Source organism: Penaeus vannamei, chromosome 27 (assembly GCF_042767895.1).
Source record: "Penaeus vannamei isolate JL-2024 chromosome 27, ASM4276789v1, whole genome shotgun sequence".
In the NCBI taxonomy this organism is placed as follows: domain Eukaryota; kingdom Metazoa; phylum Arthropoda; class Malacostraca; order Decapoda; family Penaeidae; genus Penaeus; species Penaeus vannamei.
Genome location: NC_091575.1, coordinates 20,534,187 through 20,554,186, shown reverse-complemented (window position 1 = coordinate 20,554,186; position 20,000 = coordinate 20,534,187). Strand labels below are relative to the sequence as shown.

General features: G+C 71.4%; 2 protein-coding genes across 2 annotated transcripts in view; both read left to right on the top strand.

Moving 5' to 3' along the window:
- The first annotated feature begins 14,572 nt into the window (after positions 1–14,572).
- Positions 14,573–15,412, top strand: LOC138866856 (skin secretory protein xP2-like). The gene is made up of 3 exons (XM_070140666.1): positions 14,573–14,677; positions 14,806–14,994; positions 15,167–15,412. Exons 1-3 carry the CDS (start codon positions 14,573–14,575, stop codon positions 15,410–15,412), a joined length of 540 nt encoding a protein of 179 aa, XP_069996767.1.
- A 1,867-nt stretch (positions 15,413–17,279) lies between these two features.
- Positions 17,280–20,000, top strand: part of LOC138866855 (collagen alpha-1(I) chain-like) — a 9,614-nt gene continuing 6,893 nt past the window's right edge. The window contains exons 1-6 of the mRNA XM_070140665.1: positions 17,280–17,395; positions 17,826–17,940; positions 18,156–18,207; positions 18,358–18,416; positions 18,988–19,217; positions 19,364–19,688. Coding sequence (XP_069996766.1) covers positions 17,280–17,395; positions 17,826–17,940; positions 18,156–18,207; positions 18,358–18,416; positions 18,988–19,217; positions 19,364–19,688 — 897 coding nt within the window. The remainder of the gene's footprint in view (positions 17,396–17,825; positions 17,941–18,155; positions 18,208–18,357; positions 18,417–18,987; positions 19,218–19,363; positions 19,689–20,000) is intronic.

The following is a 20,000-nucleotide window of genomic DNA, read 5'->3' as shown; positions in this document are numbered from 1 at the left end:
CGCCGTCGGGGCAGGTCGGGGGCCTTGCGCGGGCGGTGCTGGGGCATCCTGCTGGTTGGGCCTCGCCCCCCGGGCAGGCGGCTTGGGCTCTCCTGCCCCCTGCGCCCTCTCGGGCCGAGGGCGGAGGCGGCGGCGGCGGGCGAGGGCGTGCCCCCCGCCGCCGTGATGAAGCCCCTGCCTCTCCGGCTCCCGTCCCCGAAAGCGGGGCAGGCTTTGGGGGGTCCTGGCTGCCGGGGCCGTCGGAGGGGCTGCCTTCCGTGGCCCCCGGGGCCGAGCCCTGCCCGCGGTCGTGTGGGCTGAGGGCCCGCGCCGACAACTATAGGGAGGAATCACCTTCGGCGGCTGTGGGCTGGCGGGAGGGCGGGCAGGCTCGCCGTCGGGGCCTGTCGGGGGCCATGCGCGGGCGGTGCTGGGGCATCCTGCTGGTTGGGCCTCGCCCCCCGGGCAGGCGGCTTGGGCTCTCCTGCCCCCTGCGCCCTCTCGGGCCGGGGGCGGGGGCGGAGGCGGCGGGCGCGGGCGTGGCCCCCGCCGCCGCGAGGAAGCCCCTGCCTCTCCGGCTCCCGTCCCCGAAAGCGGGGCAGGCTTTGGGGGGTCCTGGCTGCCGGGGCCGTCGGAGGGGCTGCCTTCCGTGGCCCCCGGGGCCGAGCCCTGCCCGCGGTCGTGTGGGCTGAGGGCCCGCGCCGACAACTATAGGGGGGAACCACCTTCGGCGGCTGCGGGCTGGCGGGCGGGCGGGCAAGCTCGCCGTCGGGGCCGGTCGGGGGCCTTGCGTGGGCGGTGCTGGGGCATCCTGCTGGTTGGGCCTCGCCCCCCGGGCGGGCGGCTTGGGCTCTCCTGCCCCCTGCGCCCTCTCGGGCCGAGGGCTGAGGCGGGGGCGGCGGGAGCGGGAGTGCCCCCCGCCGCCGTGATGAAGCCCCTGCCTCTCCGGCTCCCGTCCCCGAAAGCGGGGCAGGCTTTGGGGGGTCCTGGCTGCCGGGGCCGTCGGAGGGGCTGCCTTCCGTGGCCCCCGGGGCCGAGCCCTGCCCGCGGTCGTGTGGGCTGAGGGCCCGCGCCGACAACTATAGGGGGGAACCACCTTCGGCGGCTGCGGGCTGGCGGGCGGGCGGGCAAGCTCGCCGTCGGGGCCTGTCGGGGGCCTTGCGCGGGCGGTGCTGGGGCATCCTGCTGGTTGGGCCTCGCCCCCCGGGCAGGCGGCTTGGGCTCTCCTGCCCCCTGCGCCCTCTCGGGCCGAGGGCGGAGGCGGCGGCGGCGGCGATGGCGTTCCCCCCGCCGCCGTGATGAAGCCCCTGCCTCTCCGGCTCCCGTCCCCGAAAGCGGGGCAGGCTTTGGGGGGTCCTGGCTGCCGGGGCCGTCGGAGGGGCTGCCTTCCGTGGCCCCCGGGGCCGAGCCCTGCCCGCGGTCGTGTGGGCTGAGGGCCCGCGCCGACAACTATAGGGGGGAACCACCTTCGGCGGCTGCGGGCTGGCGGGCGGGCGGGCAAGCTCGCCGTCGGGGCCGGTCGGGGGCCTTGCGCGGGCGTTGCGGGGGCATCCTGCTGGTTGGGCCTCGCCCCCCGGGCAGGCGGCTTGGGCTCTCCTGCCCCCTGCGCCCTCTCGGGCCGGGGGCGGAGGCGGAGGCGGCGGGCGCGGGCGTGGCCCCCGCCGCCGCGAGGAAGCCCCTGCCTCTCCGGCTCCCGTCCCCGAAAGCGGGGCAGGCTTTGGGGGGTCCTGGCTGCCGGGGCCGTCGGAGGGGCTGCCTTCCGTGGCCCCCGGGGCCGAGCCCTGCCCGCGGTCGTGTGGGCTGAGGGCCCGCGCCGACAACTATAGGGGGGAACCACCTTCGGCGGCTGCGGGCTGGCGGGCGGGCGGGCAAGCTCGCCGTCGGGGCCTGTCGGGGGCCTTGCGCGGGCGGTGCGGGGGCATCCTGCTGGTTGGGCCTCGCCCCCCGGGCAGGCGGCTTGGGCTCTCCTGCCCCCTGCGCCCTCTCGGGCCGAGGGCGGAGGCGGCGGGCGCGGGCGTGCCCCCCGCCGCCGTGATTAAGCCCCTGCCTCTCCGGCTCCCGTCCCCGAAAGCGGGGCAGGCTTTGGGGGGTCCTGGCTGCCGGGGCCGTCGGAGGGGCTGCCTTCCGTGGCCCCCGGGGCCGAGCCCTGCCCGCGGTCGTGTGGGCTGAGGGCCCGCGCCGACAACTATAGGGGGGAACCACCTTCGGCGGCTGCGGGCTGGCGGGCGGACGGGCAAGCTCGCCGTCGGGGCCTGTCGGGGGCCTTGCGCGGGCGTTGCGGGGGCATCCTGCTGGTTGGGCCTCGCCCCCCGGGCAGGCGGCTTGGGCTCTCCTGCCCCCTGCGCCCTCTCGGGCCGAGGGCTGAGGCGGCGGCGGCGGGAGCGGGAGTGCCCCCCGCCGCCGTGATGAAGCCCCTGCCTCTCCGGCTCCCGTCCCCGAAAGCGGGGCAGGCTTTGGGGGGTCCTGGCTGCCGGGGCCGTCGGAGGGGCTGCCTTCCGTGGCCCCCGGGGCCGAGCCCTGCCCGCGGTCGTGTGGGCTGAGGGCCCGCGCCGACAACTATAGGGGGGAACCACCTTCGGCGGCTGCGGGCTGGCGGGCGGGCGGGCAAGCTCGCCGTCGGGGCCTGTCGGGGGCCTTGCGCGGGCGGTGCTGGGGCATCCTGCTGGTTGGGCCTCGCCCCCCGGGCAGGCGGCTTGGGCTCTCCTGCCCCCTGCGCCCTCTCGGGCCGAGGGCGGAGGCGGCGGCGGCGGGCGCGGGCGTGCCCCCCGCCGCCGTGATGAAGCCCCTGCCTCTCCGGCTCCCGTCCCCGAAAGCGGGGCAGGCTTTGGGGGGTCCTGGCTGCCGGGGCCGTCGGAGGGGCTGCCTTCCGTGGCCCCCGGGGCCGAGCCCTGCCCGCGGTCGTGTGGGCTGAGGGCCCGCGCCGACAACTATAGGGGGGAACCACCTTCGGCGGCTGCGGGCTGGCGGGCGGGCGGGCAAGCTCGCCGTCGGGGCCTGTCGGGGGCCTTGCGCGGGCGTTGCGGGGGCATCCTGCTGGTTGGGCCTCGCCCCCCGGGCAGGCGGCTTGGGCTCTCCTGCCCCCTGCGCCCTCTCGGGCCGGGGGCGGAGGCGGAGGCGGCGGGCGCGGGCGTGGCCCCCGCCGCCGCGAGGAAGCCCCTGCCTCTCCGGCTCCCGTCCCCGAAAGCGGGGCAGGCTTTGGGGGGTCCTGGCTGCCGGGGCCGTCGGAGGGGCTGCCTTCCGTGGCCCCCGGGGCCGAGCCCTGCCCGCGGTCGTGTGGGCTGAGGGCCCGCGCCGACAACTATAGGGGGGAACCACCTTCGGCGGCTGCGGGCTGGCGGGCGGGCGGGCAAGCTCGCCGTCGGGGCCGGTCGGGGGCCTTGCGCGGGCGGTGCGGGGGCATCCTGCTGGTTGGGCCTCGCCCCCCGGGCAGGCGGCTTGGGCTCTCCTGCCCCCTGCGCCCTCTCGGGCCGAGGGCGGAGGCGGCGGCGGCGGGCGAGGGCGTGCCCCCCGCCGCCGTGATGAAGCCCCTGCCTCTCCGGCTCCCGTCCCCGAAAGCGGGGCAGGCTTTGGGGGGTCCTGGCTGCCGGGGCCGTCGGAGGGGCTGCCTTCCGTGGCCCCCGGGGCCGAGCCCTGCCCGCGGTCGTGTGGGCTGAGGGCCCGCGCCGACAACTATAGGGGGGAACCACCTTCGGCGGCTGCGGGCTGGCGGGCGGGCGGGCAAGCTCGCCGTCGGGGCCGGTCGGGGGCCTTGCGCGGGCGTTGCGGGGGCATCCTGCTGGTTGGGCCTCGCCCCCCGGGCAGGCGGCTTGGGCTCTCCTGCCCCCTGCGCCCTCTCGGGCCGGGGGCGGGGGCGGAGGCGGAGGCGGCGGGCGTGGTCCCCGTCGCCGCTAGGAAGCCCCTGCCTCTCCGGCTCCCGTCCCCGAAAGCGGGGCAGGCTTTGGGGGGTCCTGGCTGCCGGGGCCGTCGGAGGCCGAGCCCTGCCTTCCGCGGGGCACCTTCGGCGGCTGCGGGCTGGCCGATGCTGGTTGGGCCTCGCCCCCCGGGCGGGCGGCTTGGGCTCTCCTGCCCCCTGCGCCCTCTCGGGCCGGGGGCGGAGGCGGCGGCGGCGGGCGAGGGCGTGCCCCCCGCCGCCGTGATGAAGCCCCTGCCTCTCCGGCTCCCGTCCCCGAAAGCGGGGCAGGCTTTGGGGGGTCCTGGCTGCCGGGGCCGTCGGAGGGGCTGCCTTCCGTGGCCCCCGGGGCCGAGCCCTGCCCGCGGTCGTGTGGGCTGAGGGCCCGCGCCGACAACTATAGGGGGGAACCACCTTCGGCGGCTGCGGGCTGGCGGGCGGGCGGGCAAGCTCGCCGTCGGGGCCGGTCGGGGGCCTTGCGCGGGCGGTGCGGGGGCATCCTGCTGGTTGGGCCTCGCCCCCCGGGCAGGCGGCTTGGGCTCTCCTGCCCCCTGCGCCCTCTCGGGCCGAGGGCGGAGGCGGCGGCGGCGGGCGAGGGCGTGCCCCCCGCCGCCGTAGTGAAGCCCCTGCCTCTCCGGCTCCCGTCCCCGAAAGCGGGGCAGGCTTTGGGGGGTCCTGGCTGCCGGGGCCGTCGGAGGGGCTGCCTTCCGTGGCCCCCGGGGCCGAGCCCTGCCCGCGGTCGTGTGGGCTGAGGGCCCGCGCCGACAACTATAGGGGGGAACCACCTTCGGCGGCTGCGGGCTGGCGGGCGGGCGGGCAAGCTCGCCGTCGGGGCCGGTCGGGGGCCTTGCGCGGGCGTTGCGGGGGCATCCTGCTGGTTGGGCCTCGCCCCCCGGGCAGGCGGCTTGGGCTCTCCTGCCCCCTGCGCCCTCTCAGGCCGGGGGCGGGGGCGTGGCCCCCGCCGCAGCGAGGAAGCCCCTGCCTCTCCGGCTCCCGTCCCCGAAAGCGGGGCAGGCTTTGGGGGGTCCTGGCTGCCGGGGCCGTCGGAGGGGCTGCCTTCCGTGGCCCCCGGGGCCGAGCCCTGCCCGCGGTCGTGTGGGCTGAGGGCCCGCGCCGACAACTATAGGGGGGAACCACCTTCGGCGGCTGCGGGCTGGCGGGCGGGCGGGCAAGCTCGCCGTCGGGGCCGGTCGGGGGCCTTGCGCGGGCGGTGCGGGGGCATCCTGCTGGTTGGGCCTCGCCCCCCGGGCAGGCGGCTTGGGCTCTCCTGCCCCCTGCGCCCTCTCGGGCCGAGGGCGGAGGCGGCAGCGGTGGGCGAGGGCGTGCCCCCCGCCGCCGTGATGAAGCCCCTGCCTCTCCGGCTCCCGTCCCCGAAAGCGGTGCAGGCTTTGGGGGGTCCTGGCTGCCGGGGCCGTCGGAGGGGCTGCTTTCCGTGGCCCCCGGGGCCGAGCCCTGCCCGCGGTCGTGTGGGCTGAGGGCCCACGCCGACAACTATAGGGGTGAACCACCTTCGGCGGCTGCGGGCTGGCGAGCGGGCGGGCAAGCTCGCCGTCGTGGCCTGTCGGGGGCCTTGCGCGGGTGGTGCGGTTTGATACTGCTGGTTGGGCTTCGCCCCCCGGGCAGGCGGCTTGGGCTCTCTTTCCCCCTGCGCCCTCTTGGGCTGGGGGCAGGGGCGGAGGCGGAGGCGGCGGGCGCGGACGTGGCCCCCGCCGCCGCGAGGAAGCCCCTGCCTCTCCGGCTCCCGTCCTCGAAAGCGGGGCAGGCTTTGGGGGGTCCTGGCTGCCGGGGCCGTCGGAGGGGCTGCCTTCCGTGGCCCCCGGGGCCGAGCCCTGCCCGCGGTCGTGTGGGCTGAGGGCCCGCGCCGACAACTATAGGGGGGAACCACCTTCGGCGGCTGCGGGCTGGCGGGCGGGCGGGCAAGCTCACCGTCGGGGCCGGTCGGGGGCCTTGCGTGGGCGGTGCGGGGGCATCCTGCTGGTTGGGCCTCGCCCCCCGGGCAGGCGGCTTGGGCTCTCCTGCCCCCTGCGCCCTCTCAGGCCGGGGGCGGGGGCGGAGGCGGCGTCGGCGGGCGCGGGCGTGGTCCCCGCCGCCGCGAGGAAGCCCCTGCCTCTCCGGCTCCCGTCCCCGAAAGCGGGGCAGGCTTTGGGGGGTCCTGGCTGCCGGGGCCGTCGGAGGGGCTGCCTTCCGTGGCCCCCGGGGCCGAGCCCTGCCCGCGGTCGTGTGGGCTGAGGGCCCGCGCCGACAACTATAGGGGGGAACCACCTTCGGCGGCTGCGGGCTGGCGGGCGGGCGGGCAAGCTCACCGTCGGGGCCGGTCGGGGGCCTTGCGTGGGCGGTGCGGGGGCATCCTGCTGGTTGGGCCTCGCCCCCCGGGCAGGCGGCTTGGGCTCTCCTGCCCCCTGCGCCCTCTCGGGCCGAGGGCCGAGGGCGGAGGCGGCGGCGGCGGGCGCGGGCGTGGCCTCCGCCGCCGCGAGGAAGCCCCTGCCTCTCCGGCTCCCGTCCCCGAAAGCGGGGCAGGCTTTGGGGGGATCCTGGCTGCCGGGGCCGTCGGAGGGGCTGCCTTCCCTGGCCCCCGGGGCCGAGCGGCCCCTGCCCCGCGGTCGTGTGGGCTGAGTCGGCCCGCGCCGACAACTACAGGGTGGTCCACCTTCATTTGGGTGTCGGCGGGCGGCGGCGGCGGCGGCAAGCCGTGGCCGCGGCGGTCCCCGCTGCCCTGGCCCGCCAACGCGCGGCCCTCTCCCCACCCCCTGCCGAGCGTGCTGGGCTGGGCTGGAACGCGGCGAGGCGGGCGCGGGTCCCCCTCGGGGCCGGAGCCGGCCGGAGCAGGCCGCCCTCGGGGCCGGCCGGCGAGCGTGGCGGGCGGGGGCAAGAGGCGGTGCAGCGGGGTTTGCGGCTGTGGGCCCGTTGCTCCCCGCCCTCCACCCGCGAGAGAGTGAGGCGTTTACCGGGGCGTGGGTGGTGGGGCGTGCGGAGGGCGTCCTCTCCCTGGGCGTGGCGCAGGAGGAGCCCCTGTTTGCGGTCGTGTTGGCTGAGGGACCGCGCCGACAACTATAGGGGGACACCCATGGCCGCATCTCTTCCCTCCCTCACCGTTGCGGCGCTCTCCCTGCTCCTTTTCCCCTTCTGTCCCTTACTGCTCTGCTCTTTTCTCCCTGTTCTTACGTCCGGGGGTGTGTGGTGTCTTTTGGGGGTTTGGGCTCCGTCCTGTGCTCTTGGTAAGCTCGGGCGTCGGTCCCTTCCCCGAATTTCCCTCCCCCCCGAACCTGGCACAGCAAAGGTCGCGGGCTCGCGCCACGATGCCGACCGGGGGCCGCCGGGGTAACCAGTCCCCGTGCCACCCCCGCCAGTGTCGGTTGTGGTCCTGCCCTTCACACAGGCGACCGCCCCTCTCTTGACGTTCGGAATGGTTTCCGAGTGCCGCCCCCCGGTAGCGCGGAGTTAGATCCCGGGTGTGCACACCCTTGCGGCGAGAAAGGAAGAAACCCCCGGCAATCCCACGCCCCTCCTCCTGCGGAGCCCACGGGTGAGGCAGGTTGAAAAGGAGACTGGGCCAGCGAGAGTACCTCCCCTCCCCCTTGCCACGGGCTTGGCTCGCTCGCCTCCTGCCGGCTCCCGTTTGTGCTTGCTTGCTTGCTTGCTTGCTTGCCTCCGGAGCCGAGCCTTGCAGCGCGAGTTGCGGCTAGGGCCCCATTGTGTGTGGCGTTCTTCGGGGGGGGTTTGGAGTCGTATGTTGTTTTGTCTGCGGCCCGTTGCTGCGACGGAGAACGGAGGAAAGAGGAGGAGGAGGAGGAGAAGGCGGAGAGGCGGTGAGCAAAGGCGTGGCTTGCCCTTAGCCTTGCACAGCTCAAGGGTGCGGAGCGGGATTGCCGGAAGCAGGCGTGTGTGTGGGTGAGCAGCCTTGACAGCTGTGAGCCTGTGCCCCACTGCCTTGGCAGCCCGCCTGTCCCGGCCGGCTGGCTGGCTGGCTGGCCCCCCTCCCCCTCTGTCCTCTGTCCTCCCCGTCGCTGCACGACCACGATGGCGATAGAGAGAAAAAGGGCTCGCGCCCGGGAGGGAGCTCGCCGCGGCCGTTGTTCTGGTCCGGCGACGCTGTCGTCTCCCTCCCCTGTGTGCGGCGCACCCTGAGTCGAGAGAGAAACGACCCCCAACAACCAGCCCTCGAAAAAAGTGCGGCCCCCCCTTTATTTGAAATGCCCCCCCTCCTTCGTCCCCATTCCTTCCTGGTGTGGCTTCTGGCCGCAGCAGCGGGAGAGCGGGGCGAGAGTCGTCGGGCGTTTCCGGGGGGGCTTTGCCATGTGAAAAGCCAAAGTAACAATAACCGGAGAGGTCGAGAGAGAAGCGAGAGGAAGAAGGCAGGCAGGAAGGAAAGACCGCAGCGGAAGAGCGGCGGCGGCGGCGGCAGTGCCTCCCCCGTAAGGGGGCAGCGCAGCCCATTGTGGCAGCAGCTGCTGCTGCTGCTGCTGCCGCCCCCCGCTCGAGAAAGCTGCTATCGTCTCCCTCCTCCTCCTCCTCCTTCTTCCATGTCCTCCTCCTCCTAATGTTGTTCATATGACGACGACGACGACCACGCTAGTGTGCGTTGTTGCTTCTACCTGGTTGATCCTGCCAGTAGTCATATGCTTGTCTCAAAGATTAAGCCATGCATGTGTAAGTACAGGCCGACTTAAGGCGAAACCGCGGACGGCTCATTAAATCAGATATAACTCATTGGATCTCTGCTGAACCGCATTACTTGGATAACTGTGGTAATTCTAGAGCTAATACATGCCTTTGTAGTCTCCGACCGCGAGGGAGGAGCGCTTTTATTAGACCAAAACCCTCGGCAGCCGGTTCCCGCAAGGGGCCGGCCGCACACATCTTGGTGAATCAGAGTAACTTTTGCCGAGCGCACGACCCCTCACGTAACCCGGGTTGGGTCGGCGCCGCGTCCTGCAGGCGTCTGCCTTATCAGCTCTCGATTGTAGGTTAACCACGTTTCTCTTGAAGGAATCAGGAGTGACTGAAATGGATGGGTGAGGATCGTCATGCATTCCATGTTCGAAAATGAAAGGTCTGTTTTTTTTCTTATTTTTTTCTCTCTCTTTCTTTCTGTTAATCTTCGAATTATGTGTGTGTGTATTTACTTTGATAAATTTGCCAGCTACTCCATGATACCCAAGAATGCTCCGTGGTATTCTATTTCTGGTTTCTCTTTGCTAAACAAGCAACTTCCAAGTGCAATTTATGTAAGTGCCTTCCACGATAGATGCAATATTGATGATGTGATGCAATATTGATGGTGTTGGACCGGGTCTGTGAATTACTCATAGCCTGCTTATATTTAGCGCATTTTCCTATCAAGCTCCACCAAGTGTTCACAGAGAATTGTTTGCAAATATTTCTTTTTTTTTATCGTGAAAAAGGACCAAACATGCCGATAGCTTTAAACGACCAGAATCATCTACATGTTCGCCGCTCTAATTACTTTTATTATTTCCACATCGCTCTTTTTCACTGGCCGGAATATAGAACTTGTATTCCTCATATATTTCGTAGTTCTCGTTACAGCTGCACGAACTGCAGTTCACGTTTTTATCTCATTTCTATTCAGTTTTACTTTGGAGGCTTTGTTCTTTGGTTCTTGTCATTTCTTTATGTGTTTTTGCGCTTATGCAAACGTTAAAGACGATTAATGATGCATCCTTAAAGCGTTAGTAATGAAAAAATGAAATGACGAATATGTATGTATATATATAAATATATATATGTGTGTGTGTGTGTGTGTGTGTGTGTGTGTGTGTGTGTGTAGGTCTTTATATTTAAGTCTCTCTCACTATAAATACATACATGTATATATATATATATATATATATATATATATATATATATATATATATATATATATATATATATATATATATATACATATATAGACAGATAGATCTAGATATAAATATGAATATACACACACACAAACACACACACACACACACACACACACACACACACACACACACACACACACACACACACACATATATATATATATATATATATATATATATATATATATATATATATATATATATATATATATATATATATATATAAATATATATATATATATATATATATATATATATATATATATATATATATATATATATATATATATATATATATATATATATATATATATATATATATATATATATATATATATATATATATATATATATATATATATATGCATATACATTTAGAAACACACACACTGATATACTTATTTTTATGTGTGTTTGAAGAAAGAAACAAAGAAATACAAGTATACATATCTGTCTAATTGACAGACAGTCTTACAAACAGAAAGAATGTTATCTGATGCACTGGTATAGCCTACCACGAGAAAGATATCTTCCAATACAAAATTAGCAAATAAACACATCTCTACCATTGCCTCTGAAAGGGGCGCGCATAGGTATGTTACTTTGCGGGAAATTCTTTTATTTTCTTTTTTACTTTGCCTCCCGGGTGACGAAGGAAAGAGAAAGGAAAGAGGGAGAGAACGAGAGAAGGAAGAAAGGAAGGAAAAAGGGAGCTCCTCCTCACGCAGGACCCCTGGCCGCGGGGGACGTTGGTGCACGGTTTCCAGGAGTACTGACTGGGGCCGGGCAAGTGTGAGCGTCAAATGTAGTAGATATTTGTAAGTGTGAAAGGGTGTGGGTGTTTGTGAGTGCCGCCGGCAAAGTCCTTTCTTGCCTGGGTGCCCTTGGCGGGAATTCCCCCTCCCCCCCACCCGTTTCAAAAAAAAAAAAAGTGGGAGGGGGCGAGTGGGGGATAGGTGACCCCCCCCCTCCACCCTCCCAGGCAACCCACATCACGACCGCCCCGCCGGGGGCGGTCCCCTCTAGCGCCCGCCAGGCTCCCGCTCCTGCCGGACGAATGGAAGGCCCTGTCTCTGGTCGTGTTGCTTGACGGTCTGCGCCGCCAACTATAAGGAGAGGCGGTTGGGTGCGGGGCCGCGGGTGGCGAAGCGGGCTGCCGGGCGGGGCTGGGAGCGCGGGCCGCCGGAGCCGAGCGCCGCCCTTGGCCTGCTGTGTGGCGGCGGCGGCGGCGGCCGCGCGTCTCCCACTCGGTCCGTTCCCCCGTGCCGCCGCCTGGCCTGAGCGGGCGGGCGGCCTGCCCAGCGAGGCCGTTCAGCCACGTCTTCCTTGGCTGGCCAGGGGACGGCTTGGGCTTTTCCCTGCCCCTTCGGACCCCCCGCGCCCTCTCGGGTCGAGGGCGGCGGGCCCTGGCCTGGCCTGGCCTGCCTGCCTCGTCTTCCTTAGAACAGGGGTTGGCTCGGGCTTCCCCCCATCGGCCCCTGGCGCCCTCTCGGGCCGAGGGCGGCGGCGTGGGATTCGGGCGTGGCCCTGCCGCACCCCCGACGGGGCGTTGCCCCGGCCGGACGGGCAAGGGCGGGCCCTGGGCGCGGTCGTGTGTGGCTGAGGGCCTGCGCCGACAACGACAGGGGGACTGCCTCGGCTGCGGGCGGCATGGGGCGACTCCCACCTCGAGCCCGCAGCTGCTGCTGCTGCGGGCGCCGTCGGAGCCGGCCCGCCCGCCCGTGCCGGCGGTGCAGGGCCCGCCCATTCCCCGGTTTGGCGGCTTGGGCTTCCTTTCCCCTTTCCCCTTCGTCCCCCGCGCCCTCTCGGGCCGAGGGCGGCAGGCCGGTGGCTGGACCTGCCTGTCAGTCTGCCCCGTCTGCCTCGTCTTCCTCGGGCAGGGGCTGGCTCGGGCTTTCCCCCTTCGGCCCCCTGCGCCCTCGCGGGCCGTGGGCGGCGGCGTAGGGGACGGGCGCGGCTATGCCGGGATCGCCTACCCGAAGGGGCCGTTCTTCCCTGGCGGGCGGCCGAGGGCGGGCCCTGGGCGCGGTCGTGGTGGCTGAGGGCCTGCGCCGACAACTATAGGGGGGGCCACCTTCGGCTGCGGGCGGGCGGGCAGCGAGCCCCGCGTCGAGCTCGCCGTCGGGGCCGGGCGGGGGCCTTGCGCGGGCGGTGCGGGGGCATCCTGCTGGTTGGGCCTCGCCCCCCGGGCGGGCGGCTTGGGCTCTCCTGCCCCCTGCGCCCTCTCGGGCCGAGGGCGGAGGCGGCGGCGGCGGGCGCGGGCGTGCCCCCCGCCGCCGTGATGAAGCCCCTGCCTCTCCGGCTCCCGTCCCCGAAAGCGGGGCAGGCTTTGGGGGGTCCTGGCTGCCGGGGCCGTCGGAGGGGCTGCCTTCCGTGGCCCCCGGGGCCGAGCCCTGCCCGCGGTCGTGTGGGCTGAGGGCCCGCGCCGACAACTATAGGGGGGAACCACCTTCGGCGGCTGCGGGCTGGCGGGCGGGCGGGCAAGCTCGCCGTCGGGGCCGGTCGGGGGCCTTGCGCGGGCGGTGCGGGGGCATCCTGCTGGTTGGGCCTCGCCCCCCGGGCAGGCGGCTTGGGCTCTCCTGCCCCCTGCGCCCTCTCGGGCCGGGGGCGGGGGCGGAGGCGGCGGAGGCGGGCGCGGGCGTGGCCCCCGCCGCCGCGAGGAAGCCCCTGCCTCTCCGGCTCCCGTCCCCGAAAGCGGGGCAGGCTTTGGGGGGTCCTGGCTGCCGGGGCCGTCGGAGGGGCTGCCTTCCGTGGCCCCCGGGGCCGAGCCCTGCCCGCGGTCGTGTGGGCTGAGGGCCCGCGCCGACAACTATAGGGGGGAACCACCTTCGGCGGCTGCGGGCTGGCGGGCGGGCGGGCAAGCTCGCCGTCGGGGCCGGTCGGGGGCCTTGCGCGGGCGTTGCGGGGGCATCCTGCTGGTTGGGCCTCGCCCCCCGGGCAGGCGGCTTGGGCTCTCCTGCCCCCTGCGCCCTCTCGGGCCGAGGGCGGAGGCGGCGGCGGCGGGCGAGGGCGTGGCCCCCGCCGCCGCGAGGAAGCCCCTGCCTCTCCGGCTCCCGTCCCCGAAAGCGGGGCAGGCTTTGGGGGGTCCTGGCTGCCGGGGCCGTCGGAGGGGCTGCCTTCCGTGGCCCCCGGGGCCGAGCCCTGCCCGCGGTCGTGTGGGCTGAGGGCCCGCGCCGACAACTATAGGGGGGAACCACCTTCGGCGGCTGCGGGCTGGCGGGCGGGCGGGCAAGCTCGCCGTCGGGGCCGGTCGGGGGCCTTGCGCGGGCGGTGCGGGGGCATCCTGCTGGTTGGGCCTCGCCCCCCGGGCAGGCGGCTTGGGCTCTCCTGCCCCCTGCGCCCTCTCGGGCCGAGGGCGGAGGCGGCGGCGGCGGGCGCGGGTGTGCCCCCCGCCGCCGCGAGGAAGCCCCTGCCTCTCCGGCTCCCGTCCCCGAAAGCGGGGCAGGCTTTGGGGGGTCCTGGCTGCCGGGGCCGTCGGAGGGGCTGCCTTCCGTGGCCCCCGGGGCCGAGCCCTGCCCGCGGTCGTGTGGGCTGAGGGCCCGCGCCGACAACTATAGGGGGGAACCACCTTCGGCGGCTGCGGGCTGGCGGGCGGGCGGGCAAGCTCGCCGTCGGGGCCGGTCGGGGGCCTTGCGCGGGCGGTGCGGGGGCATCCTGCTGGTTGGGCCTCGCCCCCCGGGCAGGCGGCTTGGGCTCTCCTGCCCCCTGCGCCCTCTCGGGCCGGGGGCGGGGGCGGGGGCGGAGGCGGAGGCGGCGGGCGCGGGCGTGGCCCCCGCCGCCGCGAGGAAGCCCCTGCCTCTCCGGCTCCCGTCCCCGAAAGCGGGGCAGGCTTTGGGGGGTCCTGGCTGCCGGGGCCGTCGGAGGGGCTGCCTTCCGTGGCCCCCGGGGCCGAGCCCTGCCCGCGGTCGTGTGGGCTGAGGGCCCGCGCCGACAACTATAGGGGGGAACCACCTTCGGCGGCTGCGGGCTGGCGGGCGGGCGGGCAAGCTCGCCGTCGGGGCCTGCTCCGGCCGGCTCCGGCCCCGAGGGGGCCCGCGCTCGCCTCGCCGCGTTCCAGCCCAGCCCAGCACGCTCGGCAGAGGGTGGGGAGAGGGCCGCGCGTTGGTGGGCCAGGGCAGCGGGGACCGCCGCGGCCACGGCTTGCCGCCGCCGCCGCCGCCCGCCGACACCCAAATGAAGGTGGACCTCCCTGTAGTTGTCGGCGCGGGCCGACTCAGCCCACACGACCGCGGGGCAGGGGCCGCTCGGCCCCGGGGGCCAGGGAAGGCAGCCCCTCCGACGGCCCCGGCAGCCAGGATCCTCCCAAAGCCTGCCCCGCTTTCGGGGTCGGGAGCCGGAGAGGCAGGGGCTTCCTCGCGGCGGCGGAGGCCACGCCCGCGCCCGCCGCCGCCGCCCTCGGCCCTCGGCCCGTGAGGGCGCAGGGGGCAGGAGAGCCCAAGCCGCCCGCCCGGGGGGCGAGGCCCAACCAGCAGGATGCCCCCGCACCGCCCACGCAAGGCCCCCGACCGGCCCCGACGGTGAGCTTGCCTGCCCGCCCGCCAGCCCGCAGCCGCCGAAGGTGGTTCCCCCCTATAGTTGTCGGCGCGGGCCCTCAGCCCACACGACCGCGGGCAGGGCTCGGCCCCAGGGGCCACGGAAGGCAGCTCCTCCGACGGCCCCGGCAGCCAGGACCCCCCAAAGCCTCGAGGACGGGAGCCGGAGAGGCAGGGGCTTCCTCGCGGCGGCGGGGACCACGCCCGCGCCCGCCGACGCCGCCTCCGCCACCGCCCCCGGCCTGAGAGGGCGCAGGGGGCAGGAGAGCCCAAGCCGCCTGCCCGGGGGGCGAGGCACAACCAGCAGGATGCCCCCGCACCGCCCACGCAAGGCCCCCGACCGGCCACGACGGCGAGCTTGCCAGCCCGCCCGCCAGCCCGCAGCTGCCGAAGGTGGTTCCCCCCCTATAGTTGTCGGCGCGGGCCCTCAGCCCACACGACCGCGGGCAGGGCTCGGCCCCGGGGGCCACGGAAGGCAGCCCCTCCGACGGCCCCGGCAGCCAGGACCCCCCAAAGCCTGCCCCGCTTTCGAGGACGGGAGCCGGAGAGGCAGGGGCTTCCTCGCGGCGGCGGGGGCCACGCCCGCGCCCGCCGCCTCCGCCTCCGCCCCTGTCCCCGGCCCAAGAGGGCGCAGGGGGCAGGAGAGCCCAAGCAATATGCCCGGGGGGCAAGGCCAAACCAGCAGGATGCCCCCGCACCGCCCGCGCAAGGCCCCCGACAGGCCCTGACGGCGAGCATGCCCGCAGCCGCCGAAGGTGGTTCCCCCCTATAGTTGTCGGCACGGGCCCTCAGCCCACACGACCGCGGGCAGGGCTCGGCCCCGGGGGCCACGGAGGGCAGCCCCTCCGACGGCCCCGGCAACCAGGACCCCCCAAAGCCTGCCCCGCTTTCGGGGACGGGAGCCGGAGAGGCAGGGGCTTCCTCGCGGCGACGGGGGCCACGGCCGCGCCCGCCGCCTCCGCCTCCGCCCCCGCCCCCGGCCCGAGAGGGCGCAGGGGGCAGGAGAGCCCAAGCCGCCTGCCCGTGGGGCGAGGCCCAACCAGCAGGATGCCCCTGCAACGCCCGCGCAAGGCCCCCGACCGGCCCCGACGTCGAGCTTGCCCGCCGGCCCGCCAGCCCGCAGCCGCCGAAGGTGGTTCCCCCTATAGTTGTCGGCGCGGGCCCTCAGCCCACACGACCGCGGGCAGGGCTCGGCGCCGGGGGCCACGGAAGGCAGCCCCTCCGACGGCCCCGGCAGCCAGGACCCCCCAAAGCCTGCCCCGCTTTCGGGGACGGGAGCCGGAGGGGCAGGGGCTTCATCACAGCGGCGGGGGGCACGCCCTCGCCCGCCGCCGCCGCCTCCACCCTCGGCCCGAGAGGGCGCAGGGGGCAGGAGAGCCCAAGCCGCCCGCCCGGGGGGCGAGGCCCAACCAGCAGGATGCCCCAGCACCGCCCGCGCAAGGCCATCGTCCGGCCCCGACGGCGAGCTTGCCCGCCCGCCCGCCAGCCCGCAGCCGCCGAAGGTGGTTCCCCCCTATAGTTGTCGGCGCGGGCCCTCAGCCCACACGACCGCGGGCAGGGCTCGGCCCCGGGGGCCACGGAAGGCAGCCCCTCCGACGGCCCCGGCAGCCAGGACCCCCCAAAGCCTGCCTCGCTTTCGGGGAAGGGAGCTGGAGAGGCAGGGGCTTCCTCGCGGCGGCGGGGGGCCACGACCACGCCCACCGCCCACGCCTCCTCCCCCGTCCCCGGCCCGAGAGGGCGCAGGGGGCAGGAGAGCCCAAGCCGCCTGCCCGGGGGGCGAGGCCCAACCAGCAGGATGCCCCCTCAACGCCCGCGCAAGGCCCCAGACCGGCCCCGACGGCGAGCTTGCCCGCCCGCCCGTCAGCCCGCAGCCGCTGAAGGTGGTTCCCCCCTATAGTTGTCGGCGCGGGCCTTCAGCCCACACGACCGCGAGCCGGGCTCGGCCCCGGGGGCCACGGAAGGCAGCCCCTCTTACGGCCCCTGCAGCCAGGACCCCCCAAAGCCTGCCCCGCTTTCGGGGACGGGAGCCGGAGAGGCAGGGGCTTCACTACGGCGGCGGGGGGCACGCCCTCGCCCGCCGCCGCCGCCTCCGCCCTCGGCCCGAGAGGGCGCAGGGGGCAGGAGAGCCCAAGCCGCCCGCCCGGGGGACGAGGCCCAACCAGCAGGATGCCCCCGCACCGCCCGCGCAAGGCCCCCGACCTGCCCCGACGGCGAGCTTGCCCGCCCGCCCGCCAGCCCGCAGCCGCCGAAGGTGGTTCCCCCCTATAGTTGTCGGCGCGAGCCCTCAGCCCACACGACCGCGGGCAGGGCTCGGCCCCGGGGGCCACGGAAGGCAGCCCCTCCGACGGCCCCGGCAGCCAGGACCCCCCAAAGCCTGCCCCGCTTTCGGGGACGGGAGCTGGAGAGGCAGGGGCTTCATCACGGCGGCGGGGGGCGCGCCCGCGCCCGCCGCCGCCGCCTCCGCCCCCGGACCAAGAGGGCGCAGGGGGCAGGAGAGCCCCGCCGCCCACCCGGGGGGCGAGGCCCAACCAGCAGGATGCCCCCGCACCGCCCGCGCAAGGCCCCCGCCCGGCCCCGACGGCGAGCTCAACGCGGGGCTCGCCGCCCGCCCGCCCGCAGCCGAAGGTGGCCCCCCCTATAGTTGTCGGCACAGGCCCTCAGCCACCACGACCGCGCCCAGGGCCCGCCCTCGGCCGCCCGCCAAGGAAGAACGGCCCCTTCGGGTAGGCGATCCCGGCATAGCCGCGCCCGTCCCCTATGCCGCCGTCCACGGCCCGCGAGGGCGCAGGGGGCCGAATGGGGAAAGCCCGAGCCAGCCCCTGCCCGAGGCAGACGAGGCAGACGGGGCAGACTGACAGGCAGGTCCAGCCACCGGCCTGCCGCCCTCGGCCCGAGAGGGCGCGGAGGACGAAGGGGAAAGGGGAAAGGAAGCCCAAGCCGCCAAACCGGGGAATGGGCGGGCCCTGCACCGCCGGCACGGGCGGGCGGGCCGGCTCCGACGGTGGGAGTCGCCCCATGCCGCCCGCGACCGAGGCAGTCCCCCTGTCGTTGTCGGCGCAGGCCCTCATCCACACACGACCGCGCCCAGGGCCCGCCCTTGCCCGTTCGGCCGGGGCAACGCCCCGTCGGGGGTGCGGCAGGGCCACGCCCGAATCCCACGCCGCCGCCCTCGGCCCGAGAGGGCGCCAGGGGCCGATGGGGGGAAGCCCGAGCCAACCCCTGTTCTAAGGAAGACGAGGCAGGCAGGCCAGGCCAGGCCAGGGCCCGCCGCCCTCGACCCGAGAGGGCGCGGGGGGTCCGAAGGGGCAGGGAAAAGCCCAAGCCGTCCCCTGGCCAGCCAAGGAAGACGTGGCTGAACGGCCTCGCTGGGCAGGCCGCCCGCCCGCTCAGGCCAGGCGGCGGCACGGGGGAACGGACCGAGTGGGAGACGCGCGGCCGCCGCCGCCGCCGCCACACAGCAGGCCAAGGGCGGCGCTCGGCTCCGGCGGCCCGCGCTCCCAGCCCCGCCCGGCAGCCCGCTTCGCTACCCGCGGCCCCGCACCCAACCGCCTCTCCTTATAGTTGGCGGCGCAGACCGTCAAGCAACACGACCAGAGACAGGGCCTTCCATTCGTCCGGCAGGAGCGGGAGCCTGGCGGGCGCTAGAGGGGACCGCCCACGGCGGGGCGGTCGTGATGTGGGTTGCCTGGGAGGGTGGAGGGGGGTTGGAATGAAGGAGGGGGTCGCCCACTCGCCCCCTCCCACTTTTTTTTTAAACGGGGGGGGGGGGGGAATTCCCGCCAAGGGCACCCAGGCAAGAAAGGACTTTGCCGGCGGCACTCACAAACACCCACACCCTTTCACACTTACAAATATCTACTACATTTGACGCTCACATTTGCCCGGCCCCAGTCAGTACTCCTGGAAACCGTGCACCAACGTCCCCCGCGGCCAGGGGTCCTGCGTGAGGAGGAGCTCCCTTTTTCCTTCCTTTCTTCCTTCTCTCGTTCTCTCCCTCTTTCCTTTCTCTTTCCTTCGTCACCCGGGAGGCAAAGTAAAAAAGAAAATAAAATAATTTCCCGCAAAGTAACATACCTATGCGTGCCCCTTTCAGAGGCAATGGTAGAGATGTGTTTATTTGCTAATTTTGTATTGGAAGATATCTTTCTCGTGGTAGGCTTTACCAGTGCATCAGATAACATTCTTTCTGTTTGTAAGACTGTCTGTCAATTAGACAGATATGTATACTTGTATTTCTTTGTTTCTTTCTTCAAACACACATAAAAATAAGTATGTCAGTGTGTGTGTTTCTAAATGTATATGCATACATACATATATATATATATACATATATATATATATATATATATATATATATATATATATATATATATATATATATATATATATATTTTATATATATATATATATATATATATATATATATATATATATATATATATATATATATATATATATATATATATGCTGGTTGGGCCTGCCCGGGGGGCGAGGCCCAACCAGCAGGATGCCCCCGCACCGCCCGCGCAAGGCCCCCGACAGGCCCTGACGGCGAGCATGCCCGCAGCCGCCGAAGGTGGTTCCCCCCTATAGTTGTCGGCGCGGGCCCTCAGCCCACACGACCGCGGGCAGGGCTCGGCCCCGGGGGCCACGGAGGGCAGCCCCTCCGACGGCCCCGGCAACCAGGACCCCCCAAAGCCTGCCCCGCTTTCGGGGACGGGAGCCGGAGAGGCAGGGGCTTCCTCGCGGCGACGGGGGCCACGGCCGCGCCCGCCGCCTCCGCCTCCGCCCCCGCCCCCGGCCCGAGAGGGCGCAGGGGGCAGGAGAGCCCAAGCCGCCTGCCCGTGGGGCGAGGCCCAACCAGCAGGATGCCCCTGCAACGCCCGCGCAAGGCCCCCGACCGGCCCCGACGTCGAGCTTGCCCGCCGGCCCGCCAGCCCGCAGCCGCCGAAGGTGGTTCCCCCTATAGTTGTCGGCGCGGGCCCTCAGCCCACACGACCGCGGGCAGGGCTCGGCGCTGGGGGCCACGGAAGGCAGCCCCTCCGACGGCCCCGGCAGCCAGGACCCCCCAAAGCCTGCCCCGCTTTCGGGGACGGGAGCCGGAGGGGCAGGGGCTTCATCACAGCGGCGGGGGGCACGCCCTCGCCCGCCGCCGCCGCCTCCACCCTCGGCCCGAGAGGGCGCAGGGGGCAGGAGAGCCCAAGCCGCCAAACCGGGGAATGGGCGGGCCCTGCACCGCCGGCGCGGGCGGGCGGCCGGCCCCGACGGCGGCCGCAGCAGCGGGCTCGAGGCGGGGGTCGCCCCCCGCCGCCCGCAGCCGAGGCAGTCCCCCTGTCGTTGTCGGCGCAGGCCCTCAGCCACCACGACCGCGCCCAGGGCCCGTCCTTGCCCGTCCGGCCGGGGCGACGCCCCGTCGGGGGTGCGGCAAGGCCATGCCCGAATCCCACGCCGCCGCCCTCGGCCCGAGAGGGCGCCAGGGGCCGATGGGGGGAAGCCCGAGCCAACCCCTGTTCTAAGGAAGACGATGCAGGCAGGCCAGGCCAGGCCAGGGCCCGCCGCCCTCGGCCCGAGAGGGCGCGGGGGGGCCGAAGGGGTAGGGAAAAGCCCAAGCCGTCCCCTGGCCAGCCAAGGAGGATGTGGCTGGCAGGCCAACCCAGGACCCAGGAGGCGCCGCCGCCACCGCAGCCCCCAGGCCCACAATCTCCTCTCCACCCCTCTGGGGGGGCCCCCCCCCCG